General features: G+C 43.4%; 1 protein-coding gene across 3 annotated transcripts in view; it reads right to left on the bottom strand.

The window, feature by feature from the left end:
- Nucleotides 1–20,204, bottom strand: part of SUZ12 (SUZ12 polycomb repressive complex 2 subunit) — a 69,619-nt gene that overhangs the window by 23,364 nt on the left and 26,051 nt on the right. For all 3 annotated transcript variants that reach the window (XM_077970747.1, XM_015119017.3, XM_015119018.3), the window contains 4 exons: nt 13,667–13,716; nt 7,500–7,585; nt 4,300–4,531; nt 3,400–3,493 (listed from right to left, as the gene is read on the bottom strand). In XM_077970747.1, the coding sequence (XP_077826873.1) occupies nt 3,400–3,493; nt 4,300–4,531; nt 7,500–7,585; nt 13,667–13,716 (462 nt within the window). The remainder of the gene's footprint in view (nt 1–3,399; nt 3,494–4,299; nt 4,532–7,499; nt 7,586–13,666; nt 13,717–20,204) is intronic.

The following is a 20,204-nucleotide window of genomic DNA, read 5'->3' as shown; positions in this document are numbered from 1 at the left end:
ACTAAAAATACAAAAAATTAGCGGGGCGCGGTGGCGGGCGCCTGTAGTCCCAGCTACTCAGGAGGCTGAGGCAGGAGAATGGCGTAAACCCAGGAGGCGGAGCTTGCAGTGAGCCGAGATCGCGCCACTGCACACCAGCCTGGGCGACAGAGGGAGACTCCGTCTCAAAAAACAAAAAAAACAAAAAAAAACAAAAAAAAGAAATAAAGCAAAACCTGCAAACTGTTCAGCACAAAAACAAAATATATACTTTCAAATAAATCAAATGTGGTAAAATGTTAACAATCTAGATGAAGCGTAGGTGGATATTAAATGACTGGAGTATTTTTTCAACTTTCCTATAGGTTTGAATTTTTTTTTTTTTTTTTGAGGTGGAGTCTCGCTGTCGCCAGGCTGGAGTGCAGTGGCGTGATCTCAACTCACTGCAACCTCCACCTCCTGGATTCAAGCGATTCTCCTGCCTCAGCCTCCTGAGTAGGTGGGACTACAGGAGCGCACCACCACGCCTAGCTAATCTTTGTGTTTTTAGTAGAGATGGGGCTTCACCATGTTGGCCAGGATGGTCTCGAACTTTTGACCTCGTGATCCGCCCGCCTCAGCTCCCAAAGTGCTGGGATTACAGGCGTGAGCCACCACGTCCGGGTAAATATTTTCAAAATAAGCTGCTGGGTGGAAATTCTCCCAGTTTCTTCTTGGCACTTTAAAATAAAAGCATTATCTTTTTCTTACAAGAAATGTGTTAATGTATGTGTCAGGTACAGTGAATAAAAAAGAAAACAGAACATACCCCATGGTGCCTAAAATAGAACAATTAACAGCACTAATGAAGTCCAATGTGCCTCATTCTAACTGTTTCCCCCCATAGACATGACCCCTATTTTCTAGTACATTTATGGTTTTATTGTTTTCCATTCAAATCTTCGATCCACAATAAAATTTCTGACATTAAAAAGATACTGGGCTGGGCGCAGAGGCTCACGCTTATAATCCCAGCACTTTGGGAGGCTAAGACGGGTGGATCACGAAGTCAGGAGATCGAGACCATCCTGGCTAACACACAGTGAAGCCCCATCTCTACTAAAAATATGAAAAAATTAGCCGGGCGTGGTGGTGGGTGCCTGTAGTCCCAGCTACTTGGGAGGCTGAGGCGGGAGAATGGCATGAACCCGGGAGGCAGAGCTTGCAGTGAGCCAAAATCACGCCACTGCACTCCAGCCTGGGCGACAGAGCAAGACTCCGTCTCAAAAAAAAAAAAAAAAAGGCCGGGCGCGGTGGCTCAAGCCTGTAATCCCAGCACTTTGAGAGGCCGAGGCGGGCGGATCACGAGGTCAGGAGATCGAGACCATCCTGGCTGACACGGTGAAACCCCGTCTCTACTAAAAAATACAAAAAAAACTAGCCGGGCGAGGTGACGGGCGCCTGTAGTCCCAGCTACTGGGGAGGCTGAGGCAGGAGAATGGCGTGAACCCGGGAGGCGGAGCTTGCAGTGAGCTGAGATCCGGCCACTGCACTCCAGCCTGGGCGGCAGAGCGAGACTCCGTCTCAAAAAAAAAAAAAAAAAAAAAAAAAAAAAAAGACACTGGCCAGGCACGGTGGCTCACGCCTGTAATCCCAGCACTTTGAGATGCTGAGGCAGGTGGATGATCTGAGGTCAGGAGCTTGAGACCAGCCTGGCCAACATGGTGAAACCCCATCTCTACTGAAAATACAAAAATTAGCCAGGTGTGGTGGCGGGTGCCTGTAATCCCAGCTATTCGGGAGGCTGAGGCAGGTGAATCACTTGAACCGAGGAGACAGAGGCTGCAGTGAGCCAAGATCACACCACTGAACTCCAGCCTGGGTGACAGAGCAAGCGTCCGTCTCAAAATAAATAAATAATAAACAACAGGAGGAATGGCCTAGTTACTTTTCCTGGTTCTTTGTCCTATACCTGACAATAAACTGTTAACTACCAGCAAGCAGCCTGGTACAAGAAATGATGGCATAGGTTTCTTCCTCCAATCCTGAAAAACAAATGCTGGATTTGCTTCCTAGACATTCTTTCACTGGTGATATTTTCACTAAAATATTTCGTTTCCAAACAGAAACTGCATAAATTATTATAAGCCTGTTTCTTGCCATCCTGTACCAAATGCACAGAGGTACACAATGATTATACATGATTTTCTTTCTTTCTTTTTTCTTGAGACAGTCTTGCTGTGTCACCCAGGCTGGAGTGCAGTGGTGCGATCGATCTTGGCTCACTGTAATCTCTGCCTTGTGGGTTCAAGTGATTCTCCTGCTTCAGCCTCTGGAGTAGCTGGGATTACAGACACACACCACTGTGCCCGGCTAATTTTTTATTTTTAGTAGAGACAGGGTTTCACCATCTTGGCCAGGCTGGTCTCGAACTCCTGACCGTGTGACCCACCCACCTCGGCCTCCCAAAGTGCTGGGATATCAGGCGTGAGCCACCGCACCTGGCCTTCTTTCTTTTTTTAAAAAAAATGGGGTCTCGCCTAGGCGTGGTGGCTCACGCCTGTAATCCCAGCACTTTGGGAGGCCAAGGTAGACGGATCACGATGTCAGGAGACTGACACCATTCTAACACGGTGAAACCCCGTCTCTACTGAAAATGCAAAAAATCATCTGGGCGTGGTGGCACGGACCTGTAGTCCCAGCTACTTGGGAGGCTGAGGCAGGAGAATTGCCTAAACCCAGGGGGCAGAGGGGTTGCAATCGGCAAGAAAAAAAAAGATGGGATCTCACTTTGTCACTCAGGCTGGAGTACAGTGGCATGATCATAGCTCATTGCTGCCTTCAACTCCTGGGCTCAAACAATCCTCCCATCTTAGTCTCCTATGTAGCTGGACCTACAGGTGCATACCACCATGACCAGCTCCTCTTCCTTAATTTTTAATAAACACATAACCCCAAGATTTATGCAGGGCCCAGTCCATTTAAGACTCTTCTCAAATACTACCTCCTCCCAGAGGATATCTCTATAAATAGTAACCATTTATTCTCTATTTTTCTTCACAACATTCATCACTAAGTGACATTAGTTGATTTTTTGGGTGGTGGTCTGTTTCCTCAACTAAAAGTTAAGCTCCATAATGAAGACAGGGATTTTGTTGCCTTCTCAACATCTGGAACAGTGTCTGGCAAAGAGCAGACACTCAGAAAATATTTGCCAAATAAGTAAGCTTAACTGAGCTACCTATCCAAATAGTTCCTTAACGGTGTTTATTGTTTTCTATGAAATAGACAAAAATTCAGTGTTTGCAAATTTGTTTTTTCATCCATAAGAATAAAAAGAAATGAAAGCAATGAAATAATCACTATAAATAATTATATTCTGCGTCAGAATGAAAGTATTTCCAGAACATTGTGGGAGCCTCACTTGTTCATCAACATTACCTGTTTTTATCAAATACTGTCATTTGTGCAACAAATGTCTTTTCCCCATCCTCACGATTTCGTTTTCTTCTGGCTGGAAGCTCTTCATTGACATCTAAATTTAACAAACATTTCTCATAAATCAAATATTAGAACAAAAATGTGTTATTTATGAGATATGGTGCCTTAAATAAAACATGCTACATTTATCCCAAATGAGGTACAAATTACACTAAAGTTGCAATAATACACAGACTATATGTTTTCCAATTTTGCATTTTTACTATATGTTCTTTTTAACACAACATTAACCTCACATCTTTGCAAATGCTAATGTTTCTATTGAGAATTATCTTTGCTAGGCAAATTCCTTCTCACTCATGGTAACTCTCCAAAAACTTCAAACAATACTTCAAGAGTCAAAGACTATTTTTTCCAAGGTGGTTCTCTGCTGAACTTCACATATACCTGTATTATGCCACTATCATTTTGCTACAATGATTTATTTCATGTCTATTTCCCTACACTAGGTTGTGAGACTCTGGAGGATAGGATTGAATGTTTTAATCATCTTCAATTAAATTAGATCATCCCCAGCACCTATGTGTTTGTTGAATGAATACCTCAAAGATGAATTCACAATTGTTGGAAGAATAGAGTGATGGGTAGGGGGATAAATATGCAACAAGTATAAAAAAAAGTTCATTGTTAAATCTAAGAGGTAAGTAGATAGGTGTTCACTATAAAACACTTCTCATTGTCCTTTATGTTTGAAAATTTACACAACAAAATATTGAGGTGGAAGTGAATTCACTGCTTGCTTTAAGACTCAGCACCATGACTATCATGAAGAAACACTGGTACAATCATTTTCAGTGACCATCTTAACCTCCAGTGATAAAATCTAGTAAAAAAAATTACCAATATTTTCATTGGTTTCTCCATTAATCATTCCATTAAACTCTCTTCTTCCTGGACGAGTCACTCTAAATAGCAACGAGTAAGACTTCACCATATGGCTGTTACTAGGTTCAAATTCATTACTGGAAACTGCAAGGGACGGGAAATTTCCAGGTTTTGTTTGATTGAGGTCAGGATTCAAAGGCACCTGCTTTTTACCTGTGGGAACTTGCCTTATTGGACAACTTACATCCTGCAAAGGTAAAGATTATTAAATTATATTTATTTGTATATAAGCAGTAAGATTGATAATAAAACTTCTAATCATAGCTATAGGAAACAATGGGAGATAGACCATGATCACCAAATGGAATGTTAAAATTCTTTTTTTTTTTTTTTTTTTTTTTTTTTTTTTTTTTTTTTTGAGACGGATTCTCGCTCTGTCGCCCAGGCTGGAGTGCAGTGGCCGGGTCTCAGCTCACTGCAAGCTCCGCCTCCCGGGTTCACGCCATTCTCCTGCCTCAGCCTCCGGAGTAGCTGGGACTACAGGCGCCCGCCACCTCGCCCGGCTAGTTTTTTTTTTTGTATTTTTAGTAGAGACGGGGTTTCACCATGTTAGCCAGGATGGTCTCGATCTCCTGACCTTGTGATCCGCCCGTCTCGGCCTCCCAAAGTGCTGGGATTACAGGCATGAGCCACCGCGCCCGGCCAGGAATGTTAAAATTCTAACCATAGTTCTGAAAATTGTGAAGCAAAAATAAAAATTTGAAATACTTATATTCCAAAATATTAAAGCAATTGACGTTTTCTCCAACATAATAAAATTATAATGACACAGTATATCTAATATTTAGCTAACAATGATCTTACACAGTTGTATATTAGAAATATAGAATTAAAAGCATGCTACATATCTCTGGTAAGGCTTTTTAACAACAAAAAAACCATGTCAAAATGTTAAACTCATGTACGTTTATCAAATCTCTTAAATATTCTATTTTAACATGACAATGACTAATAGGACCATTAAAAATAAAAAAATGACTAATAATCCCATGGTCAACAGCTACATTATTAAACAGTAAATCCATATAGTTAAAATATGTTGTTTAACAGAAAGGATCATCATCCTTAAAGAAAGAAAAACAAAACTGGTTTTATTTACCAATGATCGTATTCTGAGTAATATCCTGTTATTGTATGATTAGTTACACTGAAAATGCACACTAGAAAACTGGAAGGATCAGAAAACCTTTATGACAGTATCTTACAGCAGCTACTTCTTTTAAAACAGACTACATACAGTCTAAAAAATTTTCTATTTTATAAGACTATAAAGTGAAAACTTTGAAATCTCACCCACCCCCAGGTCTTACACTCCGGAGATAACTAATACTAGCAGTTGGCTGTGTACATTCTTCCAGGAAAATGTTTACCCCGATACTTTTTTTGAACATAAGAATGACTGTATTTATATTCGTATCTTATTCTAAGTAATGTATCTTGGATTTTCATATCATCACTTGTTGTAATGTGTATGGACGTTAGGTAGGAGTAAGGAGTGATATTTCCCTTTTTTTTTTTTTGAGACAGAGTCTCAAAAAACAAACAAACAAACAAACAAACAAACAAACGCTAGAGTGCAGTGGTGCGAACTCGGCTCACTGAAAGCTCCGCCTCCAGGGTTCACCCCATTCTCCTGCCTCAGCCTCCCAAGTAGCTGGGACTACAGGTGCCCATCACCAAACCCAGCTAATTTTTTGTATTTTTAGTAGAGACTGGGTTTCACCGTGTTAGCCACTCGATCTCCTGACCTCGTGATTCGCCCGCCTTGGCCTCCTGGATGCTGGGATTACAGGTGTGAGCCACCACACCTGGCAAGGAGTGACAGTTCCTAACTTTACATATATATTTTTTTTCTTGAGACAGTTTCACTCTGTCACGCAGGCTGGAGCTCAGTGGTGCAATCATGGCTCACTGTAGCCTCGACTTGCTGGGCTCAAGCAATCCTCCCGAGTAGCTGGGACTACAGGCACACGCCATCATGCCTAGCTCATTTTTGTATTTTTGGTAGAGACAAGGTTTTGCCATGTTGCCCAGGATGCTTGAACTCCTGGGTTCAAGCAATCTGCCCACTTCTACCTCCCAAAGTGCTGGGATTATAGGTATGAGCTACCGCAACCGGCCTTTACATAAACTTTTAAAAATAAAGTTCCACTGCTGCCTCCGAAGCGCCTTAGTCTACTCCCTCCCAATGTTTGAGGCCCTTATGGCCTATGGTCTTGGAAGAATATCAGTACTGGGACCCTGGACCCAGACCAGTTCCCACTCCTCTTGAAACACTCAGGGACTTGAGGCAACTAAAGGTAGATCTGTTGGCTTTGATCCATTGACCAGGAAACATCATAACACTTGTTTCTATGGTGAAATAACTTCACCTTATAAAAATTTGAAGCAATGTATTAATAAGCGAATGGATAATAACACTGACAACAAAATTTCTTTGCCTGAGAGCAGTGTTAAAAAGGATAATCTTGTGGGAAAAAACTCTCTCTTAGCCCTTATCTAAAATATCAATGTGTACAAATAGCTAAGAAATACGCTGAGACTGAAATGGTAGAAAGGCAACTAAATTTATGCCAAATGCTAAAACAGTTTCTCCATTTCCAGACTCCTATAGTGTTGGCCGGGCGCAGTGGCTCAAGCCTGTAATCCCAGCACTTTGGGAGGCCGAGACGGGCGGATCACGAGGTCAGGAGATCGAGACCATCCTGGCTAACACGGTGAAACCCCGTCTCTACTAAAAAAAAAAAAAAAAAAAAATACAAAAAACTAGCCAGGCGTGGTGGCGGGCGCCTGTAGTCCCAGTTACTCGGGAGGCTGAGGCGGGAGAATGGCATAAACCCGGGAGGCAGAGCTTGCAGTGAGCTGAGATCTGGCCACTGCACTCCAGCCTGGGTGACAGGGCGAGACTCCGTCTCAAAAAAAAAAAAAAAAAAGAGAAAGTGTTGTAGACATTTATTAAAAGACTAGAAAAACTACACAGATATGCGAGTTGGCAAAAGAGGTTATCAGTTTTATAATTAGGCCATCAACATATTTCTTAAGCTTTCAAAATTTAAAACTCAGCTTTAAAATACAATATATATGCATAAAGATGTCCAATTAAGCAAATTATTCCATTTAATCTACCAATATCATTTTACTGACATTGACATTACCTTTCTTTTTTTGTGGCAAACTTTCACAAGCAGGACTTCTAGGGTAACAGAATTTTGTTCATTTTCTGAGTTTTGTGATGGCTTATCTAAATAGAAAATCAGCATTTTAAAATATATTTTAAAAATATATAAACACAGTACTCATTTTGTTAGTAAGTCAGGGAATTTAAAACAGATTTCCCATAATACTTCTCAAAAGTTCACTCATTCTTTTTTCCTCAAATCACTTCTAAACTTACAGCGAACTCTTTAAAAGCCTTTATATATAGTCTAAATAAACCGTTCACAAGACAAATATAGTTATTGTCCTATATGCTGTAATTTTTTTTCCGTTAGATATAGGTTTTGCTCTGTTACCCAAGGTACAGTGCAGTGGCACAATCACAGCTCACTGCAATCACAAGCTCCTGGGATCAAGTGATCCTCACACATCAGCACGTTAGCCTCCTGAGTACCTGGGATTACAGGCGTGAGCCACCATGCCCAGGCTGTAAGTATAAAAAATATTCACTGGTCAGGCATAATGGCTCATGCCTGTAATCCCAACACTTTGGGAGGCCAAGGCAAGAATATCACTTGAGGCCAAGAGTTCAAGACTGGCCTGAGCAATACAGAGACCTCGTCTCTACAAAATGTCAAAAAATTAGCTGGGTGTGATGATGGGTGGCATGTGCCTGTAGTCCTAGCTACTTCAGAGGCTAGGTGGAAGGATCTCTTGAGCCAAGGAGTTCGAGGCTGCAGTGAGCTATGACCCTGTCACTGCCCTCTAGTCTGGGTGAAACAGTGAGATCCTGTCTCTAAAAAAACATCTATACATTTCTATGTTTATATATATGTGTGTGTATATATATACACACATACACACACACATACACATGTATCTCCTAATTCCTTTTTTCTTTTTGAGACAGACTCGCTGTCACCCAGGCTGGAGTGCAGTAGGGCGATCTTGGCTCAATGAAACCTCTGTCTCCCAGGTTAAAGTGATCCTCCCACCTCAGTCTCCTGAGCAGCTGGGACTACAGGTGTGCACCACCACATCCAGCTGATTTTTTAAATTTTTAGTACAGATGGGGTTTCACCATGTTGGCTAGGCTGGTCTTGAACTCCTGACCTCAAGTGATCCACCCGCCTTGGCCTCCCAAAGTGCTGGGATTAACAGGTGTGAGCCACCACATCTGGCCATATTTACTGAATATTTCTCATTTGAAGATTTAATATCTTTGTTTGTTTGTTTTTCAGACAAGGGTCTGGTTATGTTGCCCAGTATGGTCTCAAACTTCTGGGCTCAAGTGATCCTCCCATTTTAGCCGCCTAAGTAGCTGAGACTACAGGCACATGGAACTGGGCCGGCTTGAAGATTGAACATTTATGATAATACACTGCTAGTCAAATGTAATTTTGACAAATACAGTTAAAGCTTCTTGGCAGAAAGCATAAATGAAACTAGTTGCAGGAGGGCCGGGTGTGGTGGCTCACACCTGTAATCCCAGGTGGCCGAGGTGGGCGAATCACTTAAGGCCAGGAGTTTGAGACGAGACTGGCCAACATGCTGAAATGAAATCCTGTCTCTATTAAACATATAAAAATTAGGGGCCGGGTTCGGTGGCTCATGCCTATTGTAATCCCAGCACTTTGGGAGGCCGAGGCGTGCAAATCACCTGAGGTTGGGAGTTCGAGATCAGCCTGACCAACATGGAGAAACCCCATCTCTACTAAAAATACAAAAAATTAGTCAGGCATGGTGGTGCATGCCTGTAACACCAGCTACTCTGGAGACTGAGGCAAGAGAATTTTTTTTTTTTTTTTTTTTTTGAGATGGAGTCTCGCTCTGTTGCCCAGGCTGGAGTGCAGTGGCGCAATCTGGGCTCACTGCAAGCTCTGCCTCCCGGGTTCACACCATTCTCCTGCCTCAGCCTCTCAAGTAGCTGGGACTACAGGCGTCCGCCACCGCACCTGGCTGATTTTTTTTTGTATTTTTAGTAGAGACGGAGTTTCACCGTGTTAGCCAGGATGGTCTAGATCTCCTGACCTCGTGATCCGCCCGTCTCGGCCTCCCAAAGTGCTGGGATTACAGGCGTGAGCCACCGCGCCTGGCCGAGGCAAGAGAATTGCTTGAACTGGGAGGTGGAGGTTGTGGTGAGCTAAGATCGTGCCACTGCACTCCAGCCTGGGCAACAAAAGCGAAACTTTGTCTCAGAAAAAAAAAAAAAAAATTAGCTAGTGTGGTGGCACCCGCCTATAATCCCAGATACTTGGGAGGCTGAGGCATGAGAATCACTTGAACCTGGAGGCAGAGGCTGCAGTGATCTGAGATCAAACCACTGCACTCCAGCCTGAGTGACAGAGGAATTATTTTCTGGAAACAGAGATATTGACACAGTTCACTATCTTATTTACATCAATATCAAGAAAAATAAAAACAAAGTAAAACTGAGCAATCTTTGAACTTTATATATTTTGTCATGTAGATAGGAAAAAAGCTTAATCTGACTACTTTCCAAAAATTTCAGTGATGGGTAAACTATGTGTTCTACACAGGTCCCTGAGAACAAAGGGCTAATGAATGTATAAAATTAAATTAAAATTATAAGCTTCTGAAGAATTAAAGTCTAGACGTGTCAGAAGCACCACAGAAAACAAAATACGATGACTAGAAATAAGGACTGGCCGGGCGCGGTGGCTCAAGCCTGTAATCCCAGCACTTTGGGAGGCCGAGGCGGGCGGATCACAAGGTCAGGAGATCGAGACCACAGTGAAACCCCGTCTCCACTAAAAATACAAAAAATTAGCCGGGCGCGGTGGCGGGCGCCTGTAGTCCCAGCTACTCAGGAGGCTGAGGCAGGAGAATGGCGGGAACCCGGGAGGCGGAGCTTGCAGTGAGCCGAGATCGCGCCACTGCACTCCAGCCTGGGCAACAGCGTGAGACTCCGTCTCAAAAAAAAAAAAAAAAAAAAAAAGAAATAAGGACTACAAGCACACCATTACAAATAATTGAAGGAAATCAAAAACAGTAATGCTACCCAGGTTACTTCTATATAAAAAATAGACCAGATCTAAGGTAAAAACTAGAAATTACATTAGCTGCTAATACAAATATGAGATTTCAAATTTCTTACACAAAAACCCTAAGGCCAGTCTCAGTGGCTCACACCCATAATCCCAGCACTTTGGGAGACTGAGGTGAGAGAAGCACTTGAGCCCAGGAGTTTGAGACCAGCCTGAGAAATGTAGTGAGATTCCATCTTAACAAAAAAAAAAACTTTTTTTAATTAGCCAGGCATGGTGGGGACGCTTGTAGTTCTAGCTGCTCAGGAGGCTGAGGCAGGAGGATCACTTGAGCCCAGGAGTTGATCACACCACTGCACTCCAGCCTGGGCGACATGAGCAAAACCCTGTTTCAAAAAAAAAAACCACAAAACCCAGAGTGTCATTTAAAAATGGTTATATAAGAGCAGTCTGACGGCTGGGCGCGGTGGCTCAAGCCTGTAATCCCAGCACTTTGGGAGGCCGAGACGGGTGGATCACGAGGTCAGGAGATCGAGACCATCCTGGCTAACACGGTGAAACCCCGTCTCTACTAAAAAAAATACAAAAAAATTAGCCGGGCGAGGTTGCGGGCGCCTGTAGTCCCAGCTACTCGGGAGGCTGAGGCAGGAGAATGGTGTGAACCCGGGAGGCGGAGCTTGCAGTGAGCCGAGATCGCGCCACTGCACTCCAGCCTGGGCGACAGAGCGAGACTCCGTCTCAAAAAAAAAAAAAAAAAAAAAAAGAGCAGTCTGACAATTGGCAAGGTTGTCTTTTGTCTTTTTCAGATAGGGTCTCGCTCTGTCAGTCAGACTGGAGTACAGTGGTGTGATCTTGGCTCACTGCAGCCTCAACCTCCAAGATTCAAACAATCCTCCCACCTCAGCCCCCTGAGTAGCTGAGACTACAGAACAGCTAGGACTATAGGCATGTGCCACTGTGCCCAGTTAATCTTTTTTCTACTTCTTATAGATAGGTTCTCCCTGTGTTGCCCAGGCAAGCCTCAAGCAATTCTTCTATCTCAGCCTCCCAAGGTGTTGACATTATAGCTGTGAGCCACCATGCCCAGCCTAATATTTGGGACTTTTTGGAGACAGGGTCTCACTCTGTTGCCCAGCCTGGAGCAGAGTTGTGCAATCATAGCTCACTGTAACCTTGAATTCCTGAGCTTACGCAACCCTGCCACCTTGGACTTCCAAGTACCTAGAACTACAGGACATACCACTATACCTGGCTAATTTTTGTACAAGATGGGGTCTGTGTTGCCCAGGCTGGTCTTGAACTCCTGGCCTCAAGTCATCTTCCCGCCTCAGCCTCCCAAAATGCTGAGATTACAGACATGAGTCACCATGTCAGGCCTCATTTTCAATCTTTGTTTCTTACTAAACAATACCAAGATAACCAAACTGGCATGTTTCTAATAAGGGTTTTATTCCACTGCATAATAAAAAAAAGATATACAGTATACACAGACTTATGATGGACAAGCTGATAAGTATTTTTCCCTTTTTTTCTTTTTTTTTTTCTGGAGATACAGTCTGGCTCTGTCACCCCGGCTGGAGTACAGTGACGCAATCTCGGCTCACTGCAACCTCCGACTCCCGAGTTCAAGCGATTCTTCTGCCTAAGTCTCCCAAGTAGCTGGGACTACAGGCGCTCACCACCACACCCAGCTAATTTTTGTATTTTTAGTAGAGATGGGGTTTCACAATATTGGCCAGGCTGGTCTTGAACTCCTGACCTCATGATACACCCACCTCAGCCTCCCAAAATGCTGGGATTACAGGCGTGAGCCACCGCACCCGGCCGTTTATTTCCATTTTTAAAACAACTCTAGGCCGGGCACGGTGGCTCACGCCTGTAATCCCAGCACTTTGGGAGGCCAAGGCAGGCAGATCACGAGGTCAGGAAATCGAGACCATCCTGACTAACACGGTGAAACCCCATCTCTACTAAAAATACAAAAAATTAGCCGGGAGTGGTGGCGGGTGCCTGTAGTCCCAGCTACTCGAGAGGCTGAGGCAGGAGAATGGTGTGAACCCGGGAGGTGGAGCTTGCAGTGAGTCGAGACGGTGCCACTGCACTCCAGTCTGGGCGACAGAGCAAGACTCTGTCTCAAAAACACAAACAAAACAAAAAAAACAACTCTAATTCTTTCCACCATGCTTTGAGCTTTTACTGGAGTAATATACTATGTAATTTCCTTTGCATAATATCTAAAATATTAATATATGCCATTGGTAATAGAGGTTATTTCAGTTGTTTTACTGTCTTTTTAAAACATGACGCAATATCATTAATTCAAAATATGCATAAAAGGTTCTATTGAGGAGATTCTTTACCTATGGAAGTTCTTTTTTTTTTTTTTTTTTTTTTTTTTTTGAGACGGAGTCTCGCTCTGTCGCCCAGGCTGGAGTGCAGTGGCGCGATCTCGGCTCACTGCAAGCTCCGCCTCCCGGGTTCACGCCATTCTCCTGCCTCAGCCTCCCGAGTAGCTGGGACTACAGGCGCCCACAACCGCACCCGGTTAATTTTTTTTATTTTTAGTAGAGACGGGGTTTCACCGTGGTCTCGATCTCCTGACCTTGTGATCCGCCCGCCTCGGCCTCCCAAAGTGCTGGGATTACAGGCGTGAGCCACCGCGCCCGGCTACCTATTGAAGTTCTAAGAAAATTTGTTAAAATCATCATTAGCCAGGCGTGGTGGCTCGCACCCCCTTGGGAGGCCAAGGCAGGTGGATCACGAGGTCAGGAGTTCAAGACCAGCCTGGCCAGCACGGTGAGACCCTGTCTCTACTAAAAATACAAAAAATTAGCCAGGCATGGGGCGTGTGCCTGTAATCCCAGCTACTCGGGAGGCTGACGCAGGAGAATCACTTGAACCCAGGAGGCGGAGGCTGCAGCGAGCCGAGATCACACCATTGCACTCCAGCCTGGGCAACAGAGTAAGACTCTGTCCCTCCCGAAAAAAAAAAATTTCATCATTAGCCTTTATAACTTAAAGCTCAAAAACATCAGAATCAACATTTTTTTTCCATTAAACATAATTTTATAAATTTACACTCAGAAGCCCCACTTTTTTTTACATTCACAAAGGTATCTTGCTATTAAAATGCCACTTATTTACTTTTAAGTACATACCATTTTTGTGGAAGAAACCAGTAAATGTAAGCTGCAAATGAGCTGACAAGCTAAAAAAAAAAAAAAAAAAAAAAAAAAAAAGGAAAATATTTTATCATTTTAATGCTCTGTAGTAAAATAACCTAGACTTTAAAATATAACATTGAAATCAAAGTTACTTCAGCTCATTTATAAATATTTGTACTCAATTGTTATTCAGGCCCATGACTCTATGCTTTCCCTGAAATATGACATCCAAAAGTGTGTCTATACACCTAACAAAACATAAGCATCAAAAAACCGCTCACAACTCACAAAAAATAAAACCACAAAAACACCAGAGCAAGGCAGAAAAAATCAGACCACCAAGTTAGAGGCCAGGTAATTTACTGTGTTTTAGTGTTCTACCTATAAAACGACAGCAGGTATGCCTTCCCACCTTTAAAAAAGGAATTTTGGAAGGTTTTTGGAATTCTTTTTGTTTTGTTTTAATGAAGTTTTAATCAATGACTTCATCAAAAGGAAATTCTGAAAAGGGTAGCTAAATCCACGCAAAAAAATTTGAATATTCTGAAGCTATGGAAATTCAACCTTCCCAATAAAAATGATATAGAACCATTACTTTACACTTCAAATAGCAATGAAATACACAATTACAAATCTGATATAGATGTATAATTTACTGTTTCAATATATCATTTTCACTGTTAGTTTTAGAAGCTATGGAAAAGTAAAAGAAAGCATGAACTAGAACTAGTGCTCCTTCTATTTTCACAAATATTAACAACAGAAAAAATTATAAGGATGGGATAAAATAAATAAAAGCATCAATAAGCTTTTGAAGTACCTTTAAACTGCAAAACAGAATACAGTTGTTGATCAGGAGACATTCATAAGTTTCCTGAGCATAGTTTCCATAGTGTGACTTGTATAGACACCAGATTATGGAGGGCTATACAGAACAGATGGTGGGGAAATGAAAGCAGTACTGATCCCTTATTTAAGGCATTTACTAATGGGCACTAAAGACTAGTAAAGAGCGTATGTGTGTATATATATATATGTATTTTTTAAATGATGGTGACAATCTAGGCATTTTTGTAATCACATGGGAACAGTTACAGAAAGACACTGCAGCAAGAGAGTACTAAGGAGCAAGTAATGACTGGAAATAAGGACATATTATGAAGAGGTTAGCCTTGTAAATTTGACCAGGACTTCTCTTTCTTTTTTTTGAGATGAAGTTTCCCTCTTCTCGCTCAGGTTGGAGTGCAATGGCGCAATCTCAGCTCACTGCAACCTCCGCCTCCCGAGTTCAAGCGATTCTCCTGCCTCAGCCTCCCAAGTAGCTGGGATTACAGGCGTGAGCTACTGAGCCCGGCTGGACTCCCCTTTTTCTAAGATAGAGAAATAAGAGGCAAATAAGTAAGACATTTCCATGGAAGATGGGGGCTATCTCCATCTACTTAGTGAAATAGGCCATGAAACGGTCTGCTAAAAAAACTACAGGGTGGGCTGGGCACAGTGGCTCACGTCTGTAATCCCGGCACTCTGGAAGGCCGAGGCAGGGGATTACCAGCTCAGGAGTTCAAGGCCAGCCTGGCCAGTATGGTGAAACCCCATCTCTACTAAAAATACAAAAATTAGCTGGGCGTGGTGGCACGTGGCTGTAGTCTCAACTACTCGGGAGGCTGAGGCAGGAGAATCGCTTGAACCTGGGAGGCAGAGATTACAGTGACCCGAGACTGCGCCATTGCACTCCAGCTTGGGCGACAGGGGGAGACTCCGTCTCAAAAACAAAACAAAACAAAACAAACAAAAAACCCAAAAAAACCCTACAGAGTTGGGGTTTTAAAGGGCATTTCTAGAACAGTAGTACAGAAAGTATGCTGAGGGCCTGGTGCAGTGGCTCACAATTGTAATCCCAGCATTTTGGGAGGCCAAGGCAAGAGGATCACGAGGTCAGAAGATCAAGACCATCCTGGCTAACACGGTGAAACCCAATCTCTACTAAAAATACAAATATTAGCAGGCATGGTGGCATGCGCCCGTAATCCCAGCTACTCGGGAGACTGAGACAGGAGAATCACTTGAGCTCAGGAGGCAGAGGTTGCAGTGAGCCGAGACTGCATCACTGCACTCCAGCCTGGGCGACAGTGCAAGACTCCATCTCAAAAAAAAACCAAAAACAAAAAACACAAACAAACAAACAAAAAAAAGTATGCTATCAGTAGAAGACAAAATTATTATGGAAGAGTAGAACTATATGGGTCCAAGCAGAGTTAGAAAGCACAGGGCTGGTGCCTATGGCATACCACCCTGAACGTGCTGAATCTCGGAAGCTAAGCAGGGTTGGGCCTGGCTGGTACTTGGATGGGAGAAAGCAAAAATATGAAGTTTTAGAACAGCCGGGCGCGGTGGCTCATGCCTATAATCCTAGCACTTTGGGAGGCCGAGGTGGGTGTATCATGAGATCAGGAGTTCAAGACCAGCTTGGCCAAGATGGTGAAACCCTGTCTCTACTAAAAATACAAAAAAAAATTAGCCGGGCGCAGTGGCAGGAGCCTGTAATCCCAGCTACTCAGGAGGCTGAGGCAGGAGAATTGACTGAACTTGGAGGGTGGAGGTAGCAGTGAGCCCAGATCGCGCCACCGCACTCCAGCCTGGGCGACAGAACGAGACTCCGTCTCAAAACAAAAAAACAAAACAAAAAAAAAAAACTAAGAACCACCACCACAACTTAAGTATCAGCCAGGCATGGTGACTCATGCCTATAATCCTAGTACTTTGGGAGATGAGGCGGGTGGATCACGAGGTCAGGAGATCAAGACCATCCTGGCCAACACGGTGAAACCCCGCCTGTACTAAAAATACAAAATTAGTATAGTCCCGGGTACTTGGGAGGCTGAGGCAGGAGAATCGTTTGAACCCAGGAGGTGAGGGTTGCAGTGAACCGACATTGAGCCACTGCACTCCAGCCTGGGCAACACAGCGAGACTCTGTCTCAAAAAAAAAAAAATGTATACAATGGGAGTCTTAAAAACCTATTCTGTATAAACAATTCATATATTATAAACATTTTTACATGAATCAGGTAATTTCTACATGCCATTTTACTAAAAAGACAGCATTATCCTAGAAAAAGTTCCATAAATACTACCTTACTATAGCAGAATTAGCTAAAAGTCAAAACGTCAGTGAAAGAGGAACTACAATTCTCACATTAGAAGATAATCCATTAGTCACAACAAATCTATCCTACTCTTCATTGCGTCAATTAAACCTACATACTAAGACCAGATTAACTTTCTTAAGAATCTATCTTTTTTTTTTTTTTTAATCTATCATTCCTTTCTGCACATCTACTGAGACCCCAAATACCAAATCTTTGGTCTAACTGCTGAAATGGTTCCCATTTCTTGTTCTATGAAAGCCTTACATATAAAGATAAAATAGAATTTATAAGAGTCAGAAAATCCAAGTTTGAATTCTGGTGCCACTTATTCGCCGTGGTCTGTTATCTATAAAATGAGGATATTTTCTCTCACAGTGTGAGGCTTCAGATTTTGTTTTTGCTTTCAGACAGGGTCTCACTGTGTCACCCAGACTGGTGTGCAGTGGCACAATCTAGGCTCACTGCAACCTCCAACTTCCAGGCTCAAACGATCCTCCCACCTCAGTCTCCAAGAGTAGCTGGGACTACAGGCATGCATCATCACGCCTGGCTAATTTTTGCATGTTTGTGGAGTCAGGGTTATGCATATTGCCCAGGCTGGTCTCAAACTCCTGAGATCAATAGATCCACCTGCCTCAGCCTCCCAAAGTGCTGAGATTACAGGTGTGAGTCACTGCGCGCCTGGCCTAAGGTTTTTTTTTGTTTGTTTGTTTTTAAGGTTTTAATTCAATTAATTTTTTTTTCTTTTAGAGACAGAGTCTGGCTATGTTGCCCAGGCTGGTCATGAACTCCTGGGCACAAGTGATCATCCCACCTCAGCCTCCCAAAGTGCTGAGATTATAGGCATGAGCCACTGTGCCCAGTCAGGCTTGCACAAAGTAATAAAGTAACCAGCAAAATACTCTCTCCCTCTTCTACAAAGACCCTAAACCCAACCAATCAAGAGCTAAATGACCACTTTATTCCTTTACAAGCACTCCTATTTACCACTTTTTAGTCACTATTTTTCCATACACATCTTTTTATTAGTGTCCCTAGCATCTAGCAGTGTCTTACAGAAAGTCACCCAACAAATTTTTTTTCATAAGATAATGTCCTAGAGTAACACATATTTAAAGGTCTGGAATCAAGGCCCATTACATTGCAGTACTATTAGTATTATTTACATTATTTTTCTGAGAAGTCTGAGGGTAAGCTCCAACTATGAAATACCAGAAAGATCTTACATTTATTTACCCCAGCGTATATTTTAAATCAGTGTTACTCAAAATGTGGTCTACAAACTGAGGTCACTAGGAAAAATGTTACCATTCTACAACAACTCAAGAAATTGAGAATACTACTAAAAACACACTGAAAATTGAAAACAAATAAACAAAATGATCTTTCACCACAGATGATTTGAGACAGTTTTAAATGGTACATTATACCTTACAAAGGATAGCATGTATAACCAGCTTTTTTTGTTTTGTTTTTCGTTTGAGACGGAGTCTCACTGTCGCACAGACTGGAGTGCAGTGGCGTGATCTCAGCTCACCGCAACCTCTGCCACCTAGGTTCAAGCAACTCTCCTGCCTCAGTTTCTGAGTACCTGGGATTACAGGTGCCCGCCACCATGCTGGGTTAATTTTCCTATTTTTAGTAGAGATGAGGTTTCACTATGTCGGCCAGGCTGGTCTGGAACTACTGACCCGCCTCGGCGTCCCAGTGCTAGGATTACAGGTATTAGTACTGTGCCCAGCCAACCAGCCATTATTATACTAGTGTTTCTTTGTGAGAAAGTTTTTTTTTTTTTTTTGAGACGAAGTCTCGTTCCGTCACCCAGGCTGGAGTTCAATGGCGTGATCTCGGCTTACTGCAACTTCTGCCTCCCGGGGTTCAAGCCATTCTCCTGTCTCAGCCTCCTGAATAGCTGGGACTCAGGCATACGTTGCCACGCCAGTTAATTTTTTGTGTTTTTTAGAGGAGAGGTTTCATTGTATTGCCCAGGTTGGTCTCAACCTCCTGAGCTCCGGCAATCTGCCTGCCTTGGCTTCCCAACGTACCAGGATTACAGGCGTGAGCCACCACGTCCAGACTTTTGAGAAATAATTCTAAATTTCAATTAACCAATTTTAAAAGGCAGCTTTGGGGCCGGGCATGGTTTGTAATCCCAGCACTTTGGGAAGGAGGTGGGGAGATCACTTGAGGTCAGGAGTTGGAGACCAGCCTGGCCAACATGGTGAAACCTCGTCTCTACTAAAAATACAAAAAATTAGCCTGGCATGGTGACACCCACGTGTAATCCCAGTTACTCAGGAGGCTGAGGCAGGAGAATAGCTTGAACCTGGGAGGTGGAGGCTGCAGTGAGCCAAGATCACGCCACTGCACTCTAGCCTGAGTGACAAGACCAAGTCTAAAAAATAAATAAATAGGCCGGGCGCGGTGGCTCAAGCCTGTAATCCCAGCACTTTGGGAGGCCGAGGCGGGCGGATCACAAGGTCAGGAGATCGAGACCACGGTGAAACCCCGTCTCTACTAAAAATACAAAAAATTAGCCGGGCGCGGTGGCGGGCGCCTGTAGTCCCAGCTACTCAGGAGGCTGAGGCAGGAGAATGGCGAGAACCCGGGAGGCGGAGCTTGCAGTGAGCCTAGATCGCGCCACTGCACTCCAGCCTGGGCAACAGCGTGAGACTCTGTCTCAAAAAAAAAAATAAAAAATAAATAAATAAATAAATAAATATAACATTGGGAATGTGACTTGCTATGCATGATTTCCCCTTCCCCACCTAAAAGGAAACACTCTGGCTGGGCGCAGTGGCTCACGCCTGTAATCCCAGCACTTTGGGGAGGCTGAGGCAGGCAAATCACGAGGTCAGGAGTTCGAGACCCATCTGACCAACATGGTGAAACCCTGTCTCTCCTAAAAACACAAAAATTAGCCGGGCATGGAGGCGGGCACCTGTAATCCCAGCTACTCAGGAGGTTGAGGCAGGAGAATCGCTTGAACCCGGGAGTCGGAGGTTGCAGTGAGCTGAGATTGCATCACTGCACGCCAGCTTGGGCAACAGAATGAGACTCTGTCTCAAATAAAAAATTAAACACTCTGACATGTACCTAGAATAAAGTGTACCAATGATTCCTTCCATAGGTGGTTTCTTTCAAGGAAAAGGGCAAAGTTTTCTCTCTCCCTTCCCTCTCCCTTCTTTTTTTTTTTTGAGACGGAGTCTCGCTGTGTCGCCCAGGCTGGAGTGCAGTGGCGCGATCTCGGCTGACTGCAAGCTCCGTCTCCTGGGTTCACGCCATTCTCCTGCCTCAGCCTCCCGTGTAGCTGGGACTACAGGCGCCCGCCACCACGCCCAGCTAGTTTTTTGTATTTTTAGTACAGACAGGGTTTCACCATGT

This window comes from Macaca mulatta, chromosome 16, assembly GCF_049350105.2.
Source record: "Macaca mulatta isolate MMU2019108-1 chromosome 16, T2T-MMU8v2.0, whole genome shotgun sequence".
Lineage (NCBI taxonomy): Eukaryota > Metazoa > Chordata > Mammalia > Primates > Cercopithecidae > Macaca > Macaca mulatta.
The sequence above is the reverse complement of the archived record's forward strand: the minus strand, read 5'-3'. Positions and strand labels throughout refer to the sequence as shown.